A 20,321-nucleotide genomic window follows, 5' to 3' on the forward strand; every position below is an offset into this window, starting at 1 on the left:
GCGTGGAAGGGAGACTGGGCCCTTGGTTTCCTGTGTCTTTGTAGTCAGTTCTAACCTCAGCCTCAGGCACTGGTGTTGGGGCCCTATTCATCCTGATCTGCAGGTCCCTATGTTATTTTTCTGTTGCTATTATCCTATAGAGTCAGCAAGTCACTGACAGAGGCCTGCGAAGAGGTTTTACAGTCTAACCCTGTGGGGGTGTCAGGAGTTGCCTCCTGCCAGGTCTTCAGCATAAAAATCCCCCCTCCTCAGCTCCCAGTCAACTCTTCATCCCCACCCCTAGACTCTCCCAAATGCCCCTGATGAAACCCTTGAGGTGGAAAAGGAAAAAGATAAAGACAAGCGAAGATAAACGGCACAAGAAGCAGAGGTACAAATAGAATTCTGATTTTTCTCCTTTCTCTCCACATTTTGAGGAAATGAATCCAATGTCCTCACCCCACCTCCTGCAGCGGAGAAGTCCCCTGAGCATCTCTGAATATCATGAACCCTCAAAGTAAGCTTAGCTTGGGCCCCTTTTCCTTTTCTATCAGTGAGGCTAAAGAGCCCCAGATGGGAGACAGGTGGATTTTTCTCTCAGCTGGGACCTTTTCTCTTGTCTAGCACATTTTGAGAAACCTTCAAGTACATTCTCATGCTGGTAGTATTTAAACTTTGCACTGGAGTGAATTCCAGGGGTTATGTCCACACTGAGACCAATGGAGATGAACCTAAAGGAATATGTGGCCAAACACCTCAGCCTCTTTAAATATACTTTCCTTTGCTTCTTAGTTAACAGGGTCTGTCTGCTCGCATTAGAGAAACTGCCCAGTGACTCAGATCCCGAAAGGATCTGCTTTAGAGCAAAAAGGAGTCTGGTACTTCTCACTCCTCCATCTAGTGGGCAACCTGTCCAACTACACTTTTTGCTATCATCCAATACAGACAACACTGGCAGTCAATAAAAAAGCTCCTTCTCCCATTTCTAAAAGAATTAAATCTAGAAGTCTAGCTGCTGGCTTAACAAAGGGATATACAGCAAAGCCTAAGGTGCCCTGACTCATGACAGAGCTGATCTCCACTGAAATGCTGAGGTGAAAACCTAAAATGGTTCTGGCCACCTGCTAGGTTCTAGCTCAGACCCTGCACTGGATCATCTTTGTTCCACCCCCAAACCAGAGTAAATGGAATTCAGGAGGCTGGTTCTGTGCCCGCCCCTATGTACCTCAAACACTCGTAGCTGCCAGGCTTTTAAATAATGAAACTTAACACTAGGCTGTTCTGCTCAAATCATAAATGTGCACGCTAGTTGTTTGCCAGTAATTAAAACTACTCGTACACATTAATCAACATTTTCACAAGCGTTTTGCCCTAACTAAAAATTTATATCAACATGAAGTCCTAGAATTATACTGCATGAGCCCCCAGGATTTGGAGAACATCATTCACGCTTCTTAATCCAAAAACTTGGGTGCCTGAAGGTGGGGTTTTGATCATGGCCAGGCTTCAAATTTAGGTCAGGCTCTGGTGGTACATCCTTATATGCTTGATGCTCAGCACAGGTCAAGACACACAATAGACCCTCAATAAATATTTGCTGAATTTGAACAATTCCTGTAAAAATCTCATTAAGAGACATCAGCTCGGGACACTTCCTCTCTTACTGTTCCTTCTCCCAGAAGCTCCTGGAGTGACCAGGTCTGGCAGCAGGGGGCGCACAGGGCTGCTGCTCAAATCGGAGAATGGCACAAACTCCAAAAGGGAGCTGGATTTAGACCTCCCCTCCCCATGTAGATAATGGGATTTCTAAGGTGCAGAGTGGGAGAATGGGTAGAGGAAGCAGGTTTCAGAGACTGAGAACCTACTAAACAAACTCCTAAGAGAACTTTCCCTTGCAAAGAGAATGCATGAAAAAAGAAGGGAGAAGAGGAGCGAAGCCTCCCACAGCTGTTAGCCTGGAACAGCTGCTCTCACCTCAGTTCATCTGGGGAAGGGGCTACAAAGCAAACAATCTTTATTCACAATTGGGGTGGCAGAGGGGAGATACCCCCAGGTCAGTCCAAAAGCAAAGATATTGGGTGGGAAGATGACGCTGGGCGAAGAACTCAGCACTCATCCTCACCCAGTAGGGCATAAGGGTTTCGGCCAGCCAGGCTGGACCCTGGAGCTGAGGTTGGAGTGTCCTCATCCCCTTCTCCCTCCTCATCCGCATCCCGGTCCTCCTCTCCCTCCTCCTCACAGGAGCTGCTCAGCTCTTCCTCTTCCTCCTCCTCCTCGTCACCTGCTGGCCCCACCCTGCCCTGCAAAACCACCAGCTCCGTGGTCTCTGGATGGGACTCCCAGGTGCCTGGGGAACCAAAACAAGAAAAAAATGGAGAGTTTTGAGCAAGGAACTAAAGCCAGAGAAAGATGGGGAAGAGGCAAAGACTAGGAATAACAATAATCTTTATAGCTGCTGGCATTCATTCATTCATCCATTCATTCAACTTCCTATGTGCAGATTGCTGAACAGAAGCTTTGTGCACATCAACTTCAATCTTTACAATCACTATGCTAAGGGTCAATTATTACCCTCAGTTTGCAGATCAGGAAAATGTCTCAGATGTCAAGTAACAGAGCTGGCCAACAGGTACAGAATCCAGGTTTGACCCTCTCTCTCTCTGGCCACAAAGCCCACACCCTTTTACCTACACCATAGCAGAGGGCTGGGGAAGAATATCTGGGCTCTGACCTTTCTGTTCACTGTAGCCTGGGGGATGAAAACACAGGCTGAGGCGGCCGTCCACTGCCAGCCGCAAGAGACTGTTGGCTGCTCTGTACACATCATTCCGAGCCGCCTTGGCTGTCTTGTAACCACGTTTCTCTGCCCAGGCTGGAGGGAGAAAAGAATAATGGAAAGGGAAGGCATTAACCAGGTACCAGTTATACTCTCACTCCCATAACACAGTCCTTCCAGTTTTCCCCAAAACATTCCAGGCCAGAGATCTTACTGGCTATGCAACAAAAATCTAGGGGTGAGTGGACAGCAGCTTCAATGGCACAATCTCTGAGGAGAGCAAAGGAGACAGGGAGGGGTAAAAGGCGAGGAAGGTAAGGAAGAGCAGCTGAAACCAGGTGGGGCGAAGCCAGGCACATGGAACTCACCTTCACAGATGTCCCAGGCACACCAGGGGTGTTCCGCTGAGGGGTCCTCAGCCTCTGGGTGGCGCAGGTGGAGCAGGGCCTGCACGGGAATTCGGGAGGCCAGGTAGCCCACAGCAGTGTAGGGCTCCTGGATCTGGGCGATGGGGTAGATCCCTGCCAGAACCTGAGGGAAATGAGCACTCAGTACCTTCCTCAATGTCCCACCTTCTCTCTTTCCCTTACCCACCCTCCCCGTCATACCTGCAACTGCCTAGGCAGAAGAGATGGGAAGATGAGGCCTGGGCAGTCACAGAGTTTCACAGAAGGGGTAAGAAAGTAGGTCTGAAAGTATCGGGTATGGCCCGGGGTTCTGGAGACACTCACGACTTTCCGCCCCACCAGCCCATTGATCAGTGAGGACTTTCCCACATTAGGGAAACCTGAGGAAGGCAAGGAAAATTAATGTTTAACAGGTTTTTACTCTGTGATGGGACTTGGTGCTATACCTATAGGTAAAAGGGGAACTAATGCTCAGAAATTAAGGAAATGGTATTGCAGAATACAAATCACGCTCTGGGCTGCCAGGGTTAAATCCTGGCCCTTCCACTTACCAGCTTTGTGATGTCAGGGCAACTAACTTTCTGAGCCTCTGTTTCTTCATTTTACAGCGTGGACACCTCCCTACCTCAGGGTGGTCAGGATTAAATGAGATAACCAATACAACTTGTGTGGGTCAGTGCCTGCAGTACAGTAAGTACCCAGTACCAGTGATCCACATCTCATAATTACCATGACTTGGCCCAGCACAGTGGCTCACGCTTGTAATCCCAGCATTTTGGGAGGCCAAGGCGGGTGGATCACCTGAGGTCAGGAGTTCAAGACCAGCCTGGCCAACATGGTGAAACCCCATCTCTACTAAAAATACAAAAATTAGCTGGGCGTGGTGGTGGACGCCTGTAATCGCAGCTACTTGGGAGGCTGAGGCAGGAGAACCACTTGAACCCAGGAGGCGGAGGTTGCAGTGAGCCGAGATCGCGCCATTGCACTCCAGCCTGGGCTACAAGAGGGAAATTCCATCTCAAAAAAAATAATAATAATTACAATGACTTGTCCAAGGAGAAAACTGGAAGCCTTGGGGCTCACTGGCACTCTGCTCACAACCACTACCAGTTTTTGTGTTTCTGGCTGACTTCACTGCCTTCATCTCCCTTCCACAGAGCATCTCCTTTACCCCACCTCAGCTGCCCACTCCCATGGTAATACTTGCATCTTGTCACTTCACAGCTCCAAAGTCTCAATTCCAAGCACCCCTCTCTGCCCTGACAACTCATCTTTCCAGCTCACTTACTCTGGTTACTCCATTCCAGTAAGTCTTTGACCCCTGACCTTAACACAGTAACACTATGCAACACCCAACTCATGTCCTCAATTTCCTTCTTACTTGACTCAGATTTCATGATCCAGCTCCTCAGCCAGGCCCGTTCACAGACCTGGAACTCCCTGGTCCCACCTCTCCCCTCTATCTTACTCACCTGGCAAAAACCCAACCCTGTAAAATCCAGCTCTGCCCATTCAGCACTGCTCCTGGGCAGCTGACTGTGGCTAAGAAAAGATGTACCACTGTGCTCACTCTTTACAACACATGGAAGTATCTAGGAGGAAGGGAGGGAAGGAGGGAGAAAAAAGTTCTCCTTTAATGACCACCACCAGACCTGTTTCTCTGTCCGCTTTGTAGGAAAACTCCTTAAAAGACTTATCTACTTTTTTCACCACTTCTTCCTGCTATCTTCTTTGTAACTGTAAACTATAACATACAAAAAAAATGCATAGAACATACATGTGCAGCCTGATGAGCCCCATACCACCCAATGTGTGACAACATGTTCCATCTGTCCTTGGTTTTTTTTTTGTTTTTGAGACAGAGTCTCACTCCCTCACCCGGGCTGGAGTGCAGTGGTGCGATGTTGGCTCACTGCAACCTCATCCTCCCAGGTTCAAGTGATTCTCGTGTCTCAACCTCCTGAGTAGCTGAGACCAGAGGCGTGAGGCTCCACACCTGGCTAATTTTTTTGTATTTTTAGTAGAGATAGGGTTTTGCCATGTTGGCCAGGCTGGTCTCAAACTCCTGACCTCAAGCAATGCGCCTGCCTCAGCCTCCCAAAGTGCTGGGATTACAGGCATGAGCCACCACATCCGGCCTCCATTCATCCTTCTTGATCATAATCCTCTCCCTCTATACATGCGAGCTTTATCCTTTTAAGGGAATCCACTCCTTACATTTCTCTTTAGTTTATGAGCTGTGTATCTCTCAACAATGCAGCTTAATTTTGCAGCTTTCAAACTTGATACAACTGAAATGGTGCAGTGTGGATGCTATTGGGTCAGGCTCCTTTCACACAATGTTATGTGAAGTTGTTGCACCTTCTCTCATGGGCCTACTCCAGTTTGGCTTTCTCCACCCCACTGAAACCACGGATCTTCACATTGCCAAGCCCGCTGAGCAGGTCTCTGCTCTCTCATTTGGCCTGTCAGCAACCGTTGACACAACTGTTCCCTCCTTTCCTCTTCAAACACCTTCTTCATTTGACTTCTGGGACACTCCCTTGGTTTTCCTCCTTCTCACTGTCCTTTGCCCAACTGAATGCTGGCTTGTCCTAAGGCTCAGTCCTTGACCTCCTCTTCTCCACCTATTTCCTTTCTCTCCTACATCTCATCCAATTCCATGGCTTTTTTTTTTTTTTTTTTTTTTTTGAGACGAAGTCTTGCTTTGTCGCCCAGGCTAGAGTGCAGTGGCATGACCTTGGCTCACCGTAACCTCCGCCTCCAGGATTCAAGCAATTCTCCTGCCTCACCCTCCTGAGTAGCTGAGACTACAGGCATGCACCACCACGCACGGCTAATTTTCTGTATTTTTTGGTAGAGACAGGGTTTCACCATGTTGGCCAGGCTGGTCTCAAACTCCTGGCCTCAAGTGATCCACCTGCCTCGGCCTCCCAAAGGGCTGGGATTATAGGTGTGAGCCACTGTGCCCAGCCTAATCCCATGGCTTTAAATACCACTTATATCCATCAATGGCTCCCCGAATTTAAATCTTTCCCAAATTCAAATTTCCGTCCTCTTCTCTCCCCTAAGCTGCTGACTACTTGCCCACTGCCTATTCAACATCTCCACTAGGGATATTTAAAAAAAATCTGAAATTTCATTTCTGATTCCTCTCTCCTCCCCAAAGCCTTCAAATCTGCTTCTCCGCTAGTCTTCCCATCTCAGTATTTCCAGTTGCTCAAGACAAAAACCTGGAAGTCCTTCTTTATCCTCACTTTCGTCATGTGCCAACTGCAAGCCATCAGCGATCTCATTTTCTCTACCTTCAAAATATATCATGCTTCCGGCCCTGTCTCACCACCTCCAGCTCCAGCATCCTACTCTAAACAACTCTTATTTCTCTCCTAGATTACTGAAATAGCCTCGACTGCTCTCTCTGCTCCCTTTCTTGCCCACCCCCCATCATTTATTCTCTACTCAGGAGGTAAACTTATAAGAAGCAAAATCAGATCCTATCATTCCCCTGTTCAAAACCTACCCTTGGCTTCTCATGAGACTTGGAATAAAATCCAAAATGGCTGTCACAGCCTCAGGGCTCTACACGATGTGGGCCCTGGCGATCTTGCTGACCTCATCCCCAGTACTCTAACCTGGCTCCCATACTCCAATCCCCTGGGCACTCTTGCTGGTCCTAGAATCTCCAAGCCCATTCCCTCCTCAAGACCCTTTCCCCACAGTTCTGAATGGCTCACTTCATCTCATCATCCAGTTCTCTCCTCAGGGAGGTTTTCCCTGAGCACCTCTCCTCTCAGTCACTCTCTATCCCCTTTCCTTGCTTTATTGCCTTCACTGCCCCTACATGATTTCGGATCACAAAATCTATTTACTCACAAGAAAATAAGCTCCATGAATGCACAGACCTTTTTGCCATTTCCACAGCAGTATGTCCCATCCCTAGAATATCTGGCACCTGGTTAAGTGTTCAGTACATATTTGTTGAATGGGTAAATGAATGAGAGCTGGAGGGAAATCCAAACTCAGGGGTGCCTGTGCCACAGCAAACACTCTCCCTCTCACACCACCTGGAATAGAGACCAGCTAGAGCAGAGGCTGCTAAGAGAGGGAACAGAGGCTCCTTGTGACAGGGAGCCTAGGATCAGAAGTCAGGGAAGGGACAGCCGGGTGAAATGACTGGAAAGAGGAGCAATCACTCAACAGTAAGGCAGGTTCTTCCAAAGACAAAAAGGACACTGAGAGATAAGTCAGGGCACTTCCAAGGAGGCCAACTACCTACTCCATACTCCCCAATTTATTCTGGGTTGGGGCCTTTTTGGTTCCAATATCACCTCAGATACCACAACTTGTCCAAGGTCTCTTCTTACCTCTCCCACCCTAAATGAAGACGGGCCCTGGGTCCTAATCATACATTCCTTTTTCCTCCACTGTGAGCTGAGACAAAGCCCTTAAGAGGAGATTCTCCTTGGCAACAAACTTAAAGGGTTAAAACCTAGAAGGAAACTAATACTTGCTGAGCTCCTACTATGATTTGATGATCACTGTACTACAGACTAATTACTACAATTCAAATGGTTTACATAAACCACTTAAAACAGTGCCTGTTACATAGTAAGCACCATATAAATACTGAGTTTTAACAATAATAATTGTTATTATTGTTTTCACTATTTGTCAGGCATTCTTACGCTCTCTCAACACTATTCCCATCATTCCTCACATCCATTCCTTTTTTTCAAAGACAGGGTCTCACTCTGTCAGCCAGGCTGGAGTGCAGTGGCACAATCATAGCTCACTGCAGCCTTGAACTCCTGGGCTCAAGTGATCCTCCTGCCTCAGCCTCTGAAGTAGCAGAGACTACAGGCACACACCACCACACTTGTCTAGTTTTCTTTATCTTTTGTAAAGATGGGGTTTCACTATGTTGCCCAGACTGGTCTTGAGCTCGTGGTCTCAAGCAATCCTCCCACCTCAGCCTCCCAAAGCACTGGGACTATAGGCATGAGCCCTCACACATGGCCCTCATCCATTATTTTAATCAGGTATCAATGTCCTTATTTTGAAAATCAAAGTAACTAAGACTCAGAGTAGCAAAATCACTTACTTAAGACCTCACAGCTGAGAAGTGGTGGAATTTAACTCAGGCTGTCATGATCCTTCCACTGCAGCAGATGCCTCTTCTGCCTTGCTCACCGCCACTGGCAGAGATCACCCCTCAGACACCCTGGGGCCTAATGAGACCTGATCGCCCTCTCTCTTCTCCAAATATGAAAACTCTGTACCTCCTTGGAGGCCACCAAGCACAAGCTGCCACTTCCTTACCCACACAGCCGATGGTCACCACCCCATCCTTGTAGCGCTCTCGGGTTGGGCCAGTTGGCTCCATTGCTGAATCAGTCTGCTGCTCCACCAGGACTGCTGGGCCATCCTCCTCTTCCTCCTCCTCCCCGGACCCATTACCCCAGGTGGCCCCAGCCACATCCCGAGCAATCTTCTCCCGCCAGCTGCTCAAGTCCACTGCTCAAAGAAGGAGAAGATTAAAAAGGTTCTCCCCAGGGCTGCTGTGCATGATGGCACTTACTGTGCCCTGCACAGATTATGTAACTGGCACCCTCTGGAGTTGTACAGTGCCAACCTGAACAAGAGCAGGTTAGAGAATCTCCCAAAAGTCACTTGACCCCACCCTCCCTGGAATCATGCATGTTTCTCTGAGCTTCTGAAAAGTACTGGGAAGGCTAAAGGCAGCAAGCCACTGAGGCTCCCGACTACCTGCTGCCCCTCTTGCACATATCCACCATAGAGGGATTGGCTTCAGGAAAGGTGAGCAAAATGATTCTCCATCTTTGGTCTCCCCCATGTCCTCCTACAGCCCTCCTCTAAGGGCCACATACCTTTCCCCACAGTGATGGCTTCACAGGCTCTCAGCAACTGCTCTGGCCCCAGGGCCCGAGTCCATCCTCTCCCCCGCCTCCGACTCTTCTTCAAGACTGAGATCAGAGGGCACAAAAGGATTGGCACACTGGCTTAGGCCTCTCATCTCTCCCACCACCCTTAGGCCCAAGACCAGGTGCCCCCTTGTCAATAAGCCTCTCTGTTCCCCCCTTTGTCCCCTGCCAACTCACCTCTCCCAAGTTGCCCTCTCTCATTGCCCACTCACCACTACTAGGGTCCTGTGGGGTGCGGGGGTCCCGAGGAAAAGAGGTGAAAAGGACGACGTGGAGCTGGGGATAGTGTTGATGGAAATAATGCTTCCAGGCAACCACAAGAGCTGGCGGGGCCAGATCCACCTTGTTCAAAACCAGCACCAGGGCCAACCCAAGTTCTCCAGTCACATACTCATAAAGTGCTGGCGGGAAATTCACAACCTAGGACAGGGTTGATAAGAGGATGGAGCAGTGAAAGGTCAACCCAGAGTTCTCTGCCTCCAGCTCCCCACTCAGCAGGCGTGGCTCAGAGACAAGGCCCTGGTGGTAGCAGACTCTGGGCTAAAAACTATAAACCAGACAAACTGAAAAACGAAGATGAAACAGGGGTTAGTAATACTTCTGAGTCTCAGAGGGCTTCCTGTAGGTCATGATTAGAAATGGAAATGAACCCAAAACAAGGCAAGGAAACAGCACCACTTAGCACACTGAGGTAAAGGCTGGGATCGGAAACAGGGATGGGGATTAGGGTAGAAATTAGTCTGTTTTTATGTGCGCACAACTATGTAAGTGTGTACACATGCATATATGCATGCATGCATGCAAGTACGTGCACATGTGTGCATGTTTGTGTGTTAATGTGACTGTGAACATGTGTGCAAACATGCCTGTGTATACTGATGTGCACATGATGTACGTGTATGTGTGTGTACATATTATTAAGGACCTCCAACCTAAATGGTCCTCACAGACCTCCCTTTCTCCCACTGGAGGACAAGAGTGAAGTTGCAGAGCTAGGATTCACACAGGGCAGTCCAGCAGCAGTCTACAGCCTTAACTACTACTCTAGCATTCCAGGTGGGTTCTGTAGCAACTGATGTGGCAGTGCTAGAGAAATGAGATAAAGAAGAAGGGGCATCTTTGGGCTGAGCAGGAGGAAGCCCCCAACTTGCATTCATAGAATCCCTGGAGCTCCACACTTGGATTTTCTATTGGTCTGTGATGGGCTAAAGGACAGGACATGGCTGTTTTGAAGAGGAGAGTGAGCTGGCCAAGGGAGGAATGACAGGCTACAAGAGAATAAAAAACTGAGCTCCTAACTGCAGACATCAGCACTAGAGATTAGAAAGACAGGAAGATAGATATCTCTCTGTCTCCCAACTCTTACCTCTGACCTTTGCCCCTGAAAAACCGTTCTCCCTCCTCCTTGCCCACCCTTATCCCCAGTACTCACTGGATGTCGGATATCAGTGATAAGCAGGACGATGTCAGACATCTCTAACACCCGCCACAGCTGCCTCCATGTCTAAAAAGACAGGATCAGGAAGAGAACCTGAAAACAGAGTCCCTCTGCAGCCTGATCCCAAACCAATTTGACCATAAGTCACTATGCCCCACTCCTGTCCCTACAGTACACTGTCACCTCCAGATTGTGCTCAAAGTAGCTGAGTTTCTCAGAGGAGTAAGCCCCATGAATCTTCCCAAGATACTCTTGGAAGCTCCGTTCCTCTTGGCTCATTAGTTGCTCCTTGGACATCTCATAGCTCCAAGGAGGACGTCGAGGAAAGTCCAGAACTGGGAAATCAGGAAAAAGTCCAAGTGTGAGGAAATTTTCAGGATTCAAGAGTACATCCCAGACCCCTCCTTCCTCACAGTCGGCTCTTACCTTTCCAAACTCCTTCCCCAACCCAATGCCTGTCTTGCTGTCACTCACCTGAGCCAGGCTGATAGACCTCCCGGATGTCCAGCTCCAACACCTCAGCACTGACCGGCTGTAGAACTTGCTCCCGGGCTGCTCTCTTTCTCCTCTCTACCTCCTCCCTGCTGTCTCTCTCAAAATGCAGTCGGTATCTAAGGGAACAGGGATCGAGACATCCAGTGCAATCCTGTGGCCACAAACTCCTATTTTCTCCCCTCTTGTACAATCAACTTCGCAAAGCATTCTCTCCAGAGTCGTTCAAGTCTCCTCTCTCAAGTCAGACTTCCCCCAAGTCCTTCTTTCAGGCAATATTCAGCTTCCTCCTTCTAAAAGCCCAACTCTCCCCAGCCCCTCTGGAAAGGAAGATTGTGGCCCGCTGTGGGGAGCCGAGTGGCTAGCGGAGAACTGTGGCATCCCAGGCCCACCGTCTTCACCAGTAGCAGCCCGCTTTCCCCCAAAGCTCTGACTTCCGGGTAGGCTGGAAAGCCGGGACCAGCGCCCCCTCCCACCCTCACCGATTTGGGTCGTAGCCTCGTGGACCCAGCCCCTGAGAAGGCTGCTGGTTAAGCCTGCGGATATGATGGGTCACAGACTCCCCGTCCGAGGTGTCGGTCTGTTCCTCTCGCCGCTCCCGGCTCCCGCTGCGGCTGTTGGAACTGGAGCGCAGCCCATCTTGAAGCCCTGCGGGGAGGGGCCGGTGACGCCAGTGCTGGCCAGCTCTCAGGGGCCATAAGACCCTCTCCCCCATCGGCCTGACTCCCTTTCATCCCACTCAACTTCTTCCGACGCTCAGTCCTCCCAGACACCCTATTCGGGACCCTCCCGGATGTGCGTGGGGGGAGTCACTCCTCCAGGGAGCAGTGGGGACGGCGCCCCGTGCTAGCTGGAGGGATTCCCCTCCCCCAACTCTCCATCCTTCCCCACCCCTTCCAGATGTAGGGGGGGGTGGGGTGGGGGCTCCCCTCCGCGATAGGCCGCGAGGGTTGACGCGGTCCCACGACCCCCTCCCACGACCCACAGAGATGCAGCGGGCACACCCCTCCTTCCAGATGTGCGGAAGCCCGAGCCCCGCCCCCTCCTCCCGCTCCCGCACTGACCTCTCTTCCTCTCCCGTTTGTCCTGCAACTGCTTCTTCTTCTGCTTCACGCTGAAGGGCTTCTTCCTCGGCATGGCCCGGACCAGTCACCTGGCCCGCCCTCCGCCGAGCTCCCGCCGCCTCAACTGACTGCCCCCCCGGGGCAGCCCCCGCCGCAGGGGCCCGGGACCCTAGAGGAGGCGGGGCTAGCAGGTGACGTCAGCGGGCGGGCCCGACAGAATTGCCGCCGCGGCGGCGATGGAAGGCGGACGGGGGAGATATAGTCACTTGCCTCCAGGAGCGAGGCGAGAGGATGATGCGGGGTGGGCTTCTGGCACGTGAGAGCCAGTGGCACCGAGAGGGCGCCCCGGCGGCGAGGAAGGAGGCGCGCGTGGGAGGACCAGGCTAACTCCGTCACGGACGCTACCAACTCGCGTTCGGAGGAGGGGGGGCGCGTGTCATCACTACCTTGCGCTCCCGGGAGAAGCTACCACTCACCTGGAGGGGGCGGCGGAGTGGAGGGCGGGGCCTACTACCTAGGGGAGAGGGGGCGTGGACACGCTGAGGCTACACTACCAAGCCCCGGGCTTGACCTTAGTGGAAAGCCGAGACTGTGCGTCCCGGCAATGAAGCCAGGTTGCTGGACTACACCGGGGGCACGGTCAGAGGTCTTTAGGGGAGGGCGGCGGTCTGAGAGTCCTGGGTGCCGACCTGTTGGGACCCAAATTCCTTGTGGGAACGATGATAAGGAGCAGGTTTACAGATCATCAAGTGCAAAAGCGGGCGAGAAGGGAAACCCAGGCGGGACCACGACTTTTGGAGGGAGGTCAAAGAGCACGAAGTTGTGCCTGCAGCTGTTACCACAGTAACCGAGGACCGGATGTGGCGATCTTACGGTGCGACAGTCCTCTTCTCAGGCCCTCTGGCCCGAGAGCCTGTTGACTCTGTGACACACTCTGAAGAGCTGATTGTGGTGTTTTCCAACGAGGGACGAAGAGAGTAATTTTTTCAAAGCATTTATAGAAACGCAGCAAAGGGAAGGTGTGAGGTTGCCGTCATGCCTGGCAGAGACGGAGGGAGGCAGTTTACTCCGGAATGCGGCCGCCGCAGATGTTCTCCGCAACCTTCCGGAAGTGGAATGGCGGGAGCCTCAGCATTGCTGCCCACCGACCCCCCGGAAGCGGAAACAGAATCCCCGCGTGCCCCTTCCTCACTACCCTCCAAATCCCGCTGCAGCCATTGCCGCAGACACGATGCCGAAACGAAAGAAGCAGAATCAGCACCAGCCACCGACACAGCAGCAGCCCCCACTGCCTGAGCGGGAAGAGACTGGAGATGAGGAGGATGGGAGTCCCATCGGTGAGGGGTCTGGGAGGGATGTGCACATACCTGTCAAGCCCGTCCGGGCGAGGGGCTAGGGGCTAATAAGGTGCGAAGGAGGGGGCTGTAACGGAAGGAGGAAGGGCGCACGCGCTGGGAAGGGATGGAAGTGGGGCTGTCCCAAATGGAGCCTTGAACCAGGAGTTCTCTTACTGGAACCATCAACCTCAATACGGCCCCAAACCTTTCTGGAGAAGGCGGGGGTGGAGAGAATAAAGAGCTCTTTTGCGCAGCCGCAGAACAGTAGGGGAAAGGGGCAGTAGAGATGTTGCAGATTGCGATGACTGGGATGACAGTTTGTATCCAGACTTTGGCTGAAAAGGTACAGGTGCAGCTTTTTCTAAACTAGTCCTCTGGCCAGCAGTTAAGGTGAGGGATTGGTTTATGTCTGGAGACGCTTAGATTGTTTTGGATAGCGACGGTACGGTGAAGAAAAGAAAAAGTTGTCAGTATCTTTTCCTGCATTATCACCTTTGATTGAATATCTACTTTTTGCAAACCCTGAAACAGCTTTGCAGAAAAAAGGGCAGATAGATGGGGTGAGAACTCCTAAGACTGCTGAAAATATACCTGACTTTACTGGTTGAATTAAGAAATGAGTAATACAAGAAAAACACCTAAGAACAGAATCATCAGTCCTTTAATCCATTCTGATGACCATATTTTCATGTCTGCTCTTAGGACCACCCAGCCTTCTGGGCCCTCCCCCCATGGCCAATGGAAAACCTGGCGACCCTAAGTCAGGTGAGGAGGAAGGGGCCCTGATCCTTGTATTAGGTAGTAGAGAAGACAGCAAGGGAGGGGATAAAACCCAGGAAGGACTTAAAAATCAAAAGATCAGGGATTCCATCCCTAAATGAATGGAGAGAAGTTGTATATTTGCTGATTTAAAAACTCAATGTTATAAAAATGTCACTTCTTCCCAAATTGATAAATAGATTTTATACATTCCAAGTCAGAACACCCATAATGTTTTTGTGGAAATACACATTATTATAGGGAAATGCAAAATATCAAGGTGAGAGACTGTCAAGACAATCTTGAAGTGGGAGGGCTTACTATGAATATCAAGATTTGTAAGCTGGGCATGGTGGCACACGCCTGTAGTCCCAGTTACTCAGGAGGCTGAGGTAGGAGGATCCTTTGAGCCCAGGAGTTTTTGAGGCCACCCTGGGCAACATAGTGAGATCCTGTCTCTAAAAACAACAAGAAGAAAAAAAGACTATAAAGCTACAATAGTTGCAACGATGCAGTTTGGACACAATGATAGACATAAGTCAACAAGACTTATGTCCCGAAGAGTCCAATAACAGGCCCATACATGTGTGGACACTTCATTTATGATGAAGATGGAACTGAAAAGTTGGTCTTTTCAATAAATGATATTGGATCAATTGGATATTCATGTGAAAAAAATGGAATTCCACCTTGCACTCATAATCATATACAAAGATCTATTTCAAATGGACTGTAGATCTAAGTATAAAAGTTAAGAGAATAATTATTCTAGAAAGTAAATGTATTTTCTAAGAGTAGTTACAAGTTCTTAAACAGACAAGAAATGCACATATACACACTAACCATAAAGGAAAGATTGATAAATTGAACTCCGTTAGAAAATATAAATTTGTGGCCGGGTACAGTGGCTCACGCCTGTAATCCCAGCACTTTGGGAGGCCGAGACGGGCGAATCATGAGGTCAGCAGTTCAAGACCAGCCTGACCAACATGGTGAAACCCCTGTCTCTACTAAAAATACAAAAATTAGCCGGGCATGGTGGTGTGTGCCTATAATCCCAGCTACTCAGGAGGCTGAGACAGGAGAATCGCTTGAACCTGGAAGGTGGAGGTTGCAGTGAGCTGAGATTGCACCACTGCATTCCAGCCTGGGCGACAGAGTGAGACTCTGTCTCAAAAAAAAGAAAAAACAAAATACAAACTTGCCAAATAATACCATTAAGAAATTAACAGGAAGCCATACAATAGAAGATACTTGCAATAAATATAACCAATAAAGATCCTGTATCTATAATATATAAAGAACTCTTCCAGACAAGCCATTTGAAAAATTGACAAAAACACAGGACACCTTATTAAAATGGAGATCTAAATGAACTAAAGGTCTAAATGAACAAGTACTCAATATCATTAATCGTCAAGTAAATGCAAGATAAAAATATACCACTTTGAAATTAGAACTCTTGTGTACTGCTGCTGGGATTATAAAATGGTGAAACTACTATAGAAAACAATATGAAGAGGTTCCTCTTAATTAAAAATAGAACTACCAGATGACAAAAAAAATTAAAAATAGAATTACCCCAGAACTCCTGATTCCAGGTATATATTAAAAAAAAATGGAAAGCAGGGTCTTGAGATATTTGCAGACTCATGTTCATAGCAGCAGTATTCACAATAACAAAGAGGTGGAAGCAAACCACATGTCCACTGATGGAAGGATAAACAAAATGTGGCGTGTACATACAATGGAATATTATTCAGCCTTATGAAGGAAGAAAATGCTGTCACATACTACAACATGGATGAACTTTGAGGACTTTATGTTAAGTAAAGACATAGTGTATTATTCCACTTATCTGAGGTGTCTAAAGTCAAATTCAGGGGCCGGGCGTGGTGCTTCACGCCTGTAATCCCAGCACTTTGGGAGGCCGAAGCAGGCAGATCACTTGAGGTCAGGAGTTCAAGAACAGCCTGGCCAACATGGCAAAACCCTGTCTCTACTAAAAATAGAAAAATTAGCTGGGCATGGTGGTGCACACCTGTAATCCCAGCCACTCGGGTAGCTGAGGCATAAGAATTGCTTGAACCTGGGAGGCAGAGGTTGCAGTGAGTCAAGATCACGCCACTGCACTCCAGCCTGGATGACAGAGCAAGACTGTCAAAACAAAAAATAAAAAGTCAAATTCAAAGAAACAGTAGAATGATGGTTATGAGAGGCTGGGGGAAGGAAGCTGAAGGAAGGGGAGTTTTGTTTAATGGGTACAGAGTTTCAGTTTTGTCAGATAAAAAACTTTTTGGAGGTTGGGCATGGTGGCTCGTGCCTGTAATCCCAGCACTTTGGGAGGCCAAGGCGGGCGGATCATGAATGAGATCAGGAATTCAAGACCAGCCTGGCCAATATGGTGAAACTCCATCTCTACTAAAAATACAAAAATTAGCCAGGCGTGGTGGTGGGCGCCTGTAATCCCAGCTACTTGGGAGCCTGAGGCAGGAGAATCACTTGAACCCAGGAGGCAGAGGTTGCAGTGAGCCGAGATTGCGCCACTGCACTCCAGCCTGGGCGACAGAGCAAGACTCCATCTCAAAAAACAAACAAAAACTTGGAGATCTGTTTCACAACAGTATGAATATACGTCACACTACTGAACTGTACACTTAAAAATAGTTAAGATGGTAAATTTTATGTGTTTTTTACCACAATAAAAACCTAACAAAACAAGGCATGATGATTCATGCCTGTAATCCCAGCACTTTAGGAGACCAAGGTGGGAGGATCACTTGAGCCCAAGAGTTCAAGACCAGCCTGGGCAGTGTGGCAAGACCTAATCTCTCATTAAATAAATAATAATAACCAAATAGTAACCAAACAAAAAAATAACCACCACTTTTCACACTCACCATGGCAAAATTTAAAAACCTAACAATTCCAAGTGTTGTCAAGGCTATAGGACAACTGCTGGTGAGAGTGCAAATTGGTATAACCACTTTGAAAAAAAAGTTTGGCATTATGTATGAAACTTGAGCATAACATATACTTTATAACCCAGTAATACCTCTACTATGTATATACTCAACAGAAATGCATACATATGTGTAACAACATGTATAAAAATGTTTATAGTGGCATTTCTCGTTATAGCCCCAAACTGGATACCACCCACATGTCCATCATCAGTAGAATGGATAAATAAATTGTTGTGTATGCATGCAATGGGACTACACTGCAACGAAAATGAATGAACTACTGCTACAGGCAACCTGGATGAATCTCACAAACATGATGTTGAGCGAAAGGAGCCAGACATAAAAGAATGCAGACTGTATGATTCCATTTTTGTGAAGTTCAAAAACAGGCAAAAACTAACCTCTGGTGTCAGGATAGTGGTTACCTTTGGGGAGGAGGGTGGGTAATGGGAAAAGGGGCACAAGGGGAGGATCTTTTGAGGTGCTAATAAGGCTTTGTCTCTTCACCTGGTGGTGGAAACTCAAGTGTGTCTACTTTGTGAGAATTGGGTTGTGCACTTAAAACTGGTGTGTCTTTATGTATGCTGTTCTTCAATAAAAAAAATTTTTTTAATCATGGCTAATCAGGATTCAGCTGCCCATTAGTCACCTTTCTGTGTCTTTCTCTCTCTCTCTCTCTCTCTCCAGCTCTTCACAGAGGTCCTCCAGGATCAAGGGGACCACTGATTCCACCACTGCTGAGTCTCCCACCTCCTCCTTGGGGTAGAGGCCCAATTCGGAGAGGCCTTGGCCCCAGGTCTAGCCCATATGGTCGTGGTTGGTGGGGAGTCAATGCAGAACCTCCTTTTCCAGGGCCAGGCCATGGGGGTCCCACCAGGGGAAGCTTTCACAAAGAACAGAGAAACCCTCGAAGGCTCAAAAGCTGGTCTCTTATCAAGAATACCTGCCCGCCCAAGGATGATCCCCAGGTTATGGAAGGTGAGGTCCATTTTGTTATGCCCATTACTCCCAGAGTGACCTAATTTTCAGAAGATCATTCACGATCTTCTCTGGGCTTTCCTTTTTGCTTTTGAAGCAGAAGTAGACCTGAATGTTATTTCTCCCAGGAGAAAGACTACCATTCCAAAATACCTGGAAATGGTAGGGGGTAGAAAATCAGTTCTCCTTCTGTCTCTGCGTTTCATTGTATTTGTTTTCTTTATTGCTCAAATTTTTAACTGTTCCATTTTCACTTGTTCACAGACAAATCCGACCGCCCTGTCTGCCGACATTTTGCCAAAAAGGGCCACTGTCGATATGAGGACCTCTGTGCCTTCTACCACCCAGGCGTCAATGGACCTCCTCTGTGAGACTGTGCCTTGCCATCCAGGCTGGAAGGAGCTCTCTGTGACCTAGCAGCCATGTATTTCTCTGTAGCCCTATGATGGCTACTGTGAGGCTCTTCTAACACCCTCAGTCAGTGACACACCCACCCCATCCACCACCTCCCGTTTGGGGTCCAGAGTTGTGTTGCATCACTGGTGCACGGTATACGTGCTTTCTTCTGATCCAGCCTGTAGAGACTCGCCTTCGGGACCCATCTTTGCTTCCCTTCAGTTGCCTCCTGGATCTTCTTTCCCGTCATCAAATGACTGCTGAACAGGAAACCTCTTTGGTGCTGTTTCTTGTGCATCTGTCCACCTGTTCCCCAGTATTGCCCTCAATTCCTGAGAGCTCTGGAGCGGTTTCCTACCATTCCCTTCTTTTAGCTGCTTGTTTTAAGTCCTTTTTATGTGACATTCCCTACCCCCAGTGTTGTCAGCTGCTCGTGAAAGCCAGGTTGTCTAACCTGGGGTCAAGTTTGGGTGACTGGTGCAGAGTTACTTCCTAAAAGGCCACTCTCCCTGCTTTTGGATTTCATAGTTTCTCCGTCAGTAGCATGATCCCTACCGCTATGGTCTATGATCACCGTGCTTTGTGAAACTGTGCATCCCCTTGTAGCCTTTCTCAGTGTCCGTGGCATTTTTGTGACTTCCCAGCACTAGAATAAGTTTTCCTGCCAAAATGAGTGAGGCGCTTGGTGCCCTCTGGACTTTCCCACTTCCCAACATGGGAGAATTGTGAACTTTCCATCAGACTGCCTCCCTGGCCCTCCCCATTCTTCTCCTGTTGGTTATTCTGGGTCTGACACAGGCTCATGACATGTCTTATAAAGCCTCCAATGGCTTTATCCTACCTAGATCCCTTCCAGCCCATTTTAGTTAGACTATGTCATTGTGAGGCCACCAGTCCATTCATTTGAATTCTGTGAATCTCCACCTTGCCTATCTTTGGGTGGAACCTGGACAGTACTGTCGCCCTCTTCCAACCCTCTTCCCCTACATCCCTGGCACTGGTTGTTTTCTGTGAAAACAGCAGTGAACAGGTTCAGTTTTGAACTGGCCCTGAGGAAATGGGTCAGGAGTTGTATTGGCAAGAGGGAGGGATGAGAGCTGTTGAAGAACTGAGAATGAGGTTTTATTTTTTTTCTTTTTAACTTTTTTTATATTAGTAATAAATGCAGTGGAAACCAGCATTTTATTTAATCCCTGTGTTCTAGTCATCTCTGGAGGTGCAGATGAAGCTGTTCTCACCTGGTGGAGTCAGCTTATTCTTTAGTTCATACACACTAGTGATGGGGAATGACAAAGCTTAAGGTTCTTCCAGGCTGAAAAAAACCAGTGGAGGTTCCATTAGCCTGTAGGCATCAACCAGACCAAGTTGCCTTATGTTCAAGGGCAAAGTTTTGTAAGAAAAAGGAAAGGCCAGGTGTCCGTGGAGTTATTTTTAAATATTTTACTTTGCAGAGTTTGTGTTTATGGAGTGGTAATGATGAAGGAGTCTTTCAGCAGCAATTTGCAGAGTGCCTATGGGCCAGGCAATACACCAAGCACTAGAGATAACTGACAGCCAAAGCCAATGGATTTAAAATGTACAGGGAAGACAGGTTTCTCATAATCACAAATAGCATGTAAAGTTAAACCTGTCAAAAGTGCTGGGAAGAAGACAGGGAAGAAGAGAGGGTGAAAGGGAGTTGTGTAATAAAGGGAGTCTGGGAAGGAGATGCAACTGAGACAAGCTCCAAAGGATAAACAGGGGGTGGGGTGGGAGAGGGAAGTCAAGGCAAAGGTCTTCGCTAAAAG

The 20,321-nt window shown here is 48.5% G+C and overlaps 2 protein-coding genes across 4 annotated transcripts; one reads left to right on the plus strand and one right to left on the minus strand.

Moving 5' to 3' along the window:
- Window positions 1-371: 371 nt before the first annotated feature.
- On the minus strand, window positions 372-13,159 carry GNL1 (G protein nucleolar 1 (putative)). The gene is made up of 12 exons (XM_030803238.1): window positions 12,099-13,159; window positions 11,517-11,682; window positions 11,017-11,153; window positions 10,726-10,877; window positions 10,537-10,608; window positions 9,317-9,524; window positions 9,051-9,146; window positions 8,482-8,676; window positions 3,364-3,542; window positions 3,124-3,286; window positions 2,711-2,851; window positions 372-2,326 (listed from the first exon to the last, which is right to left on the minus strand). Exons 1-12 carry the CDS (start codon window positions 12,169-12,171, stop codon window positions 2,085-2,087), a joined length of 1,824 nt encoding a protein of 607 aa, XP_030659098.1. The 5' UTR covers window positions 12,172-13,159; the 3' UTR covers window positions 372-2,084.
- Window positions 12,678-19,724, plus strand: PRR3 (proline rich 3). Of its 3 annotated transcripts, XM_012503173.2 has the most exons (4): window positions 12,964-13,435; window positions 14,138-14,200; window positions 17,848-18,138; window positions 18,403-19,724. In XM_012503173.2, exons 1-4 carry the CDS (start codon window positions 13,330-13,332, stop codon window positions 18,507-18,509), a joined length of 567 nt encoding a protein of 188 aa, XP_012358627.1. In that variant the 5' UTR covers window positions 12,964-13,329; the 3' UTR covers window positions 18,510-19,724. The 3 variants fall into 3 exon arrangements, 2 of the variants coding, with proteins under 2 accessions (XP_012358628.1, XP_012358627.1); XM_012503174.2 differs by lacking the exon at window positions 14,138-14,200 and having other exon boundaries at window positions 12,678-13,435; XR_004027896.1 differs by lacking the exons at window positions 12,964-13,435; window positions 14,138-14,200 and adding an exon at window positions 17,023-17,516.
- The last annotated feature ends 597 nt before the right edge of the window (window positions 19,725-20,321 follow it).

The sequence above is a fragment of the Nomascus leucogenys genome, chromosome 22a (genome assembly GCF_006542625.1).
Source record: "Nomascus leucogenys isolate Asia chromosome 22a, Asia_NLE_v1, whole genome shotgun sequence".
NCBI lineage: Eukaryota > Metazoa > Chordata > Mammalia > Primates > Hylobatidae > Nomascus > Nomascus leucogenys.

What these genes read in the sequence shown, in the direction of transcription:
- GNL1 (XM_030803238.1), bottom strand. Translation starts at nt 12,171, where the DNA reads ATGCCGAGGAAGAAGCCCTTCAGCGTGAAGCAGAAGAAGAAGCAGTTG. An exon ending in GGTGACCATCGGCTGTGTGG is followed by an intron (nt 3,543 to 8,481) that starts GTAAGGAAGTGG and finishes TGCCTTCCTCAG; the next exon opens with GTTTCCCTAATGTGGGAAAG. An exon ending in TTCTGCCTAGGCAGTTGCAG is followed by an intron (nt 3,287 to 3,363) that starts GTATGACGGGGA and finishes CATTTCCCTCAG; the next exon opens with GTTCTGGCAGGGATCTACCC.
- PRR3 (XM_012503173.2), top strand. Translation starts at nt 13,330, where the DNA reads ATGCCGAAACGAAAGAAGCAGAATCAGCACCAGCCACCGACACAGCAG. An exon ending in GGAGGATGGGAGTCCCATCG is followed by an intron (nt 13,436 to 14,137) that starts GTGAGGGGTCTG and finishes GTCTGCTCTTAG; the next exon opens with GACCACCCAGCCTTCTGGGC. An exon ending in TGATCCCCAGGTTATGGAAG is followed by an intron (nt 18,139 to 18,402) that starts GTGAGGTCCATT and finishes ACTTGTTCACAG; the next exon opens with ACAAATCCGACCGCCCTGTC.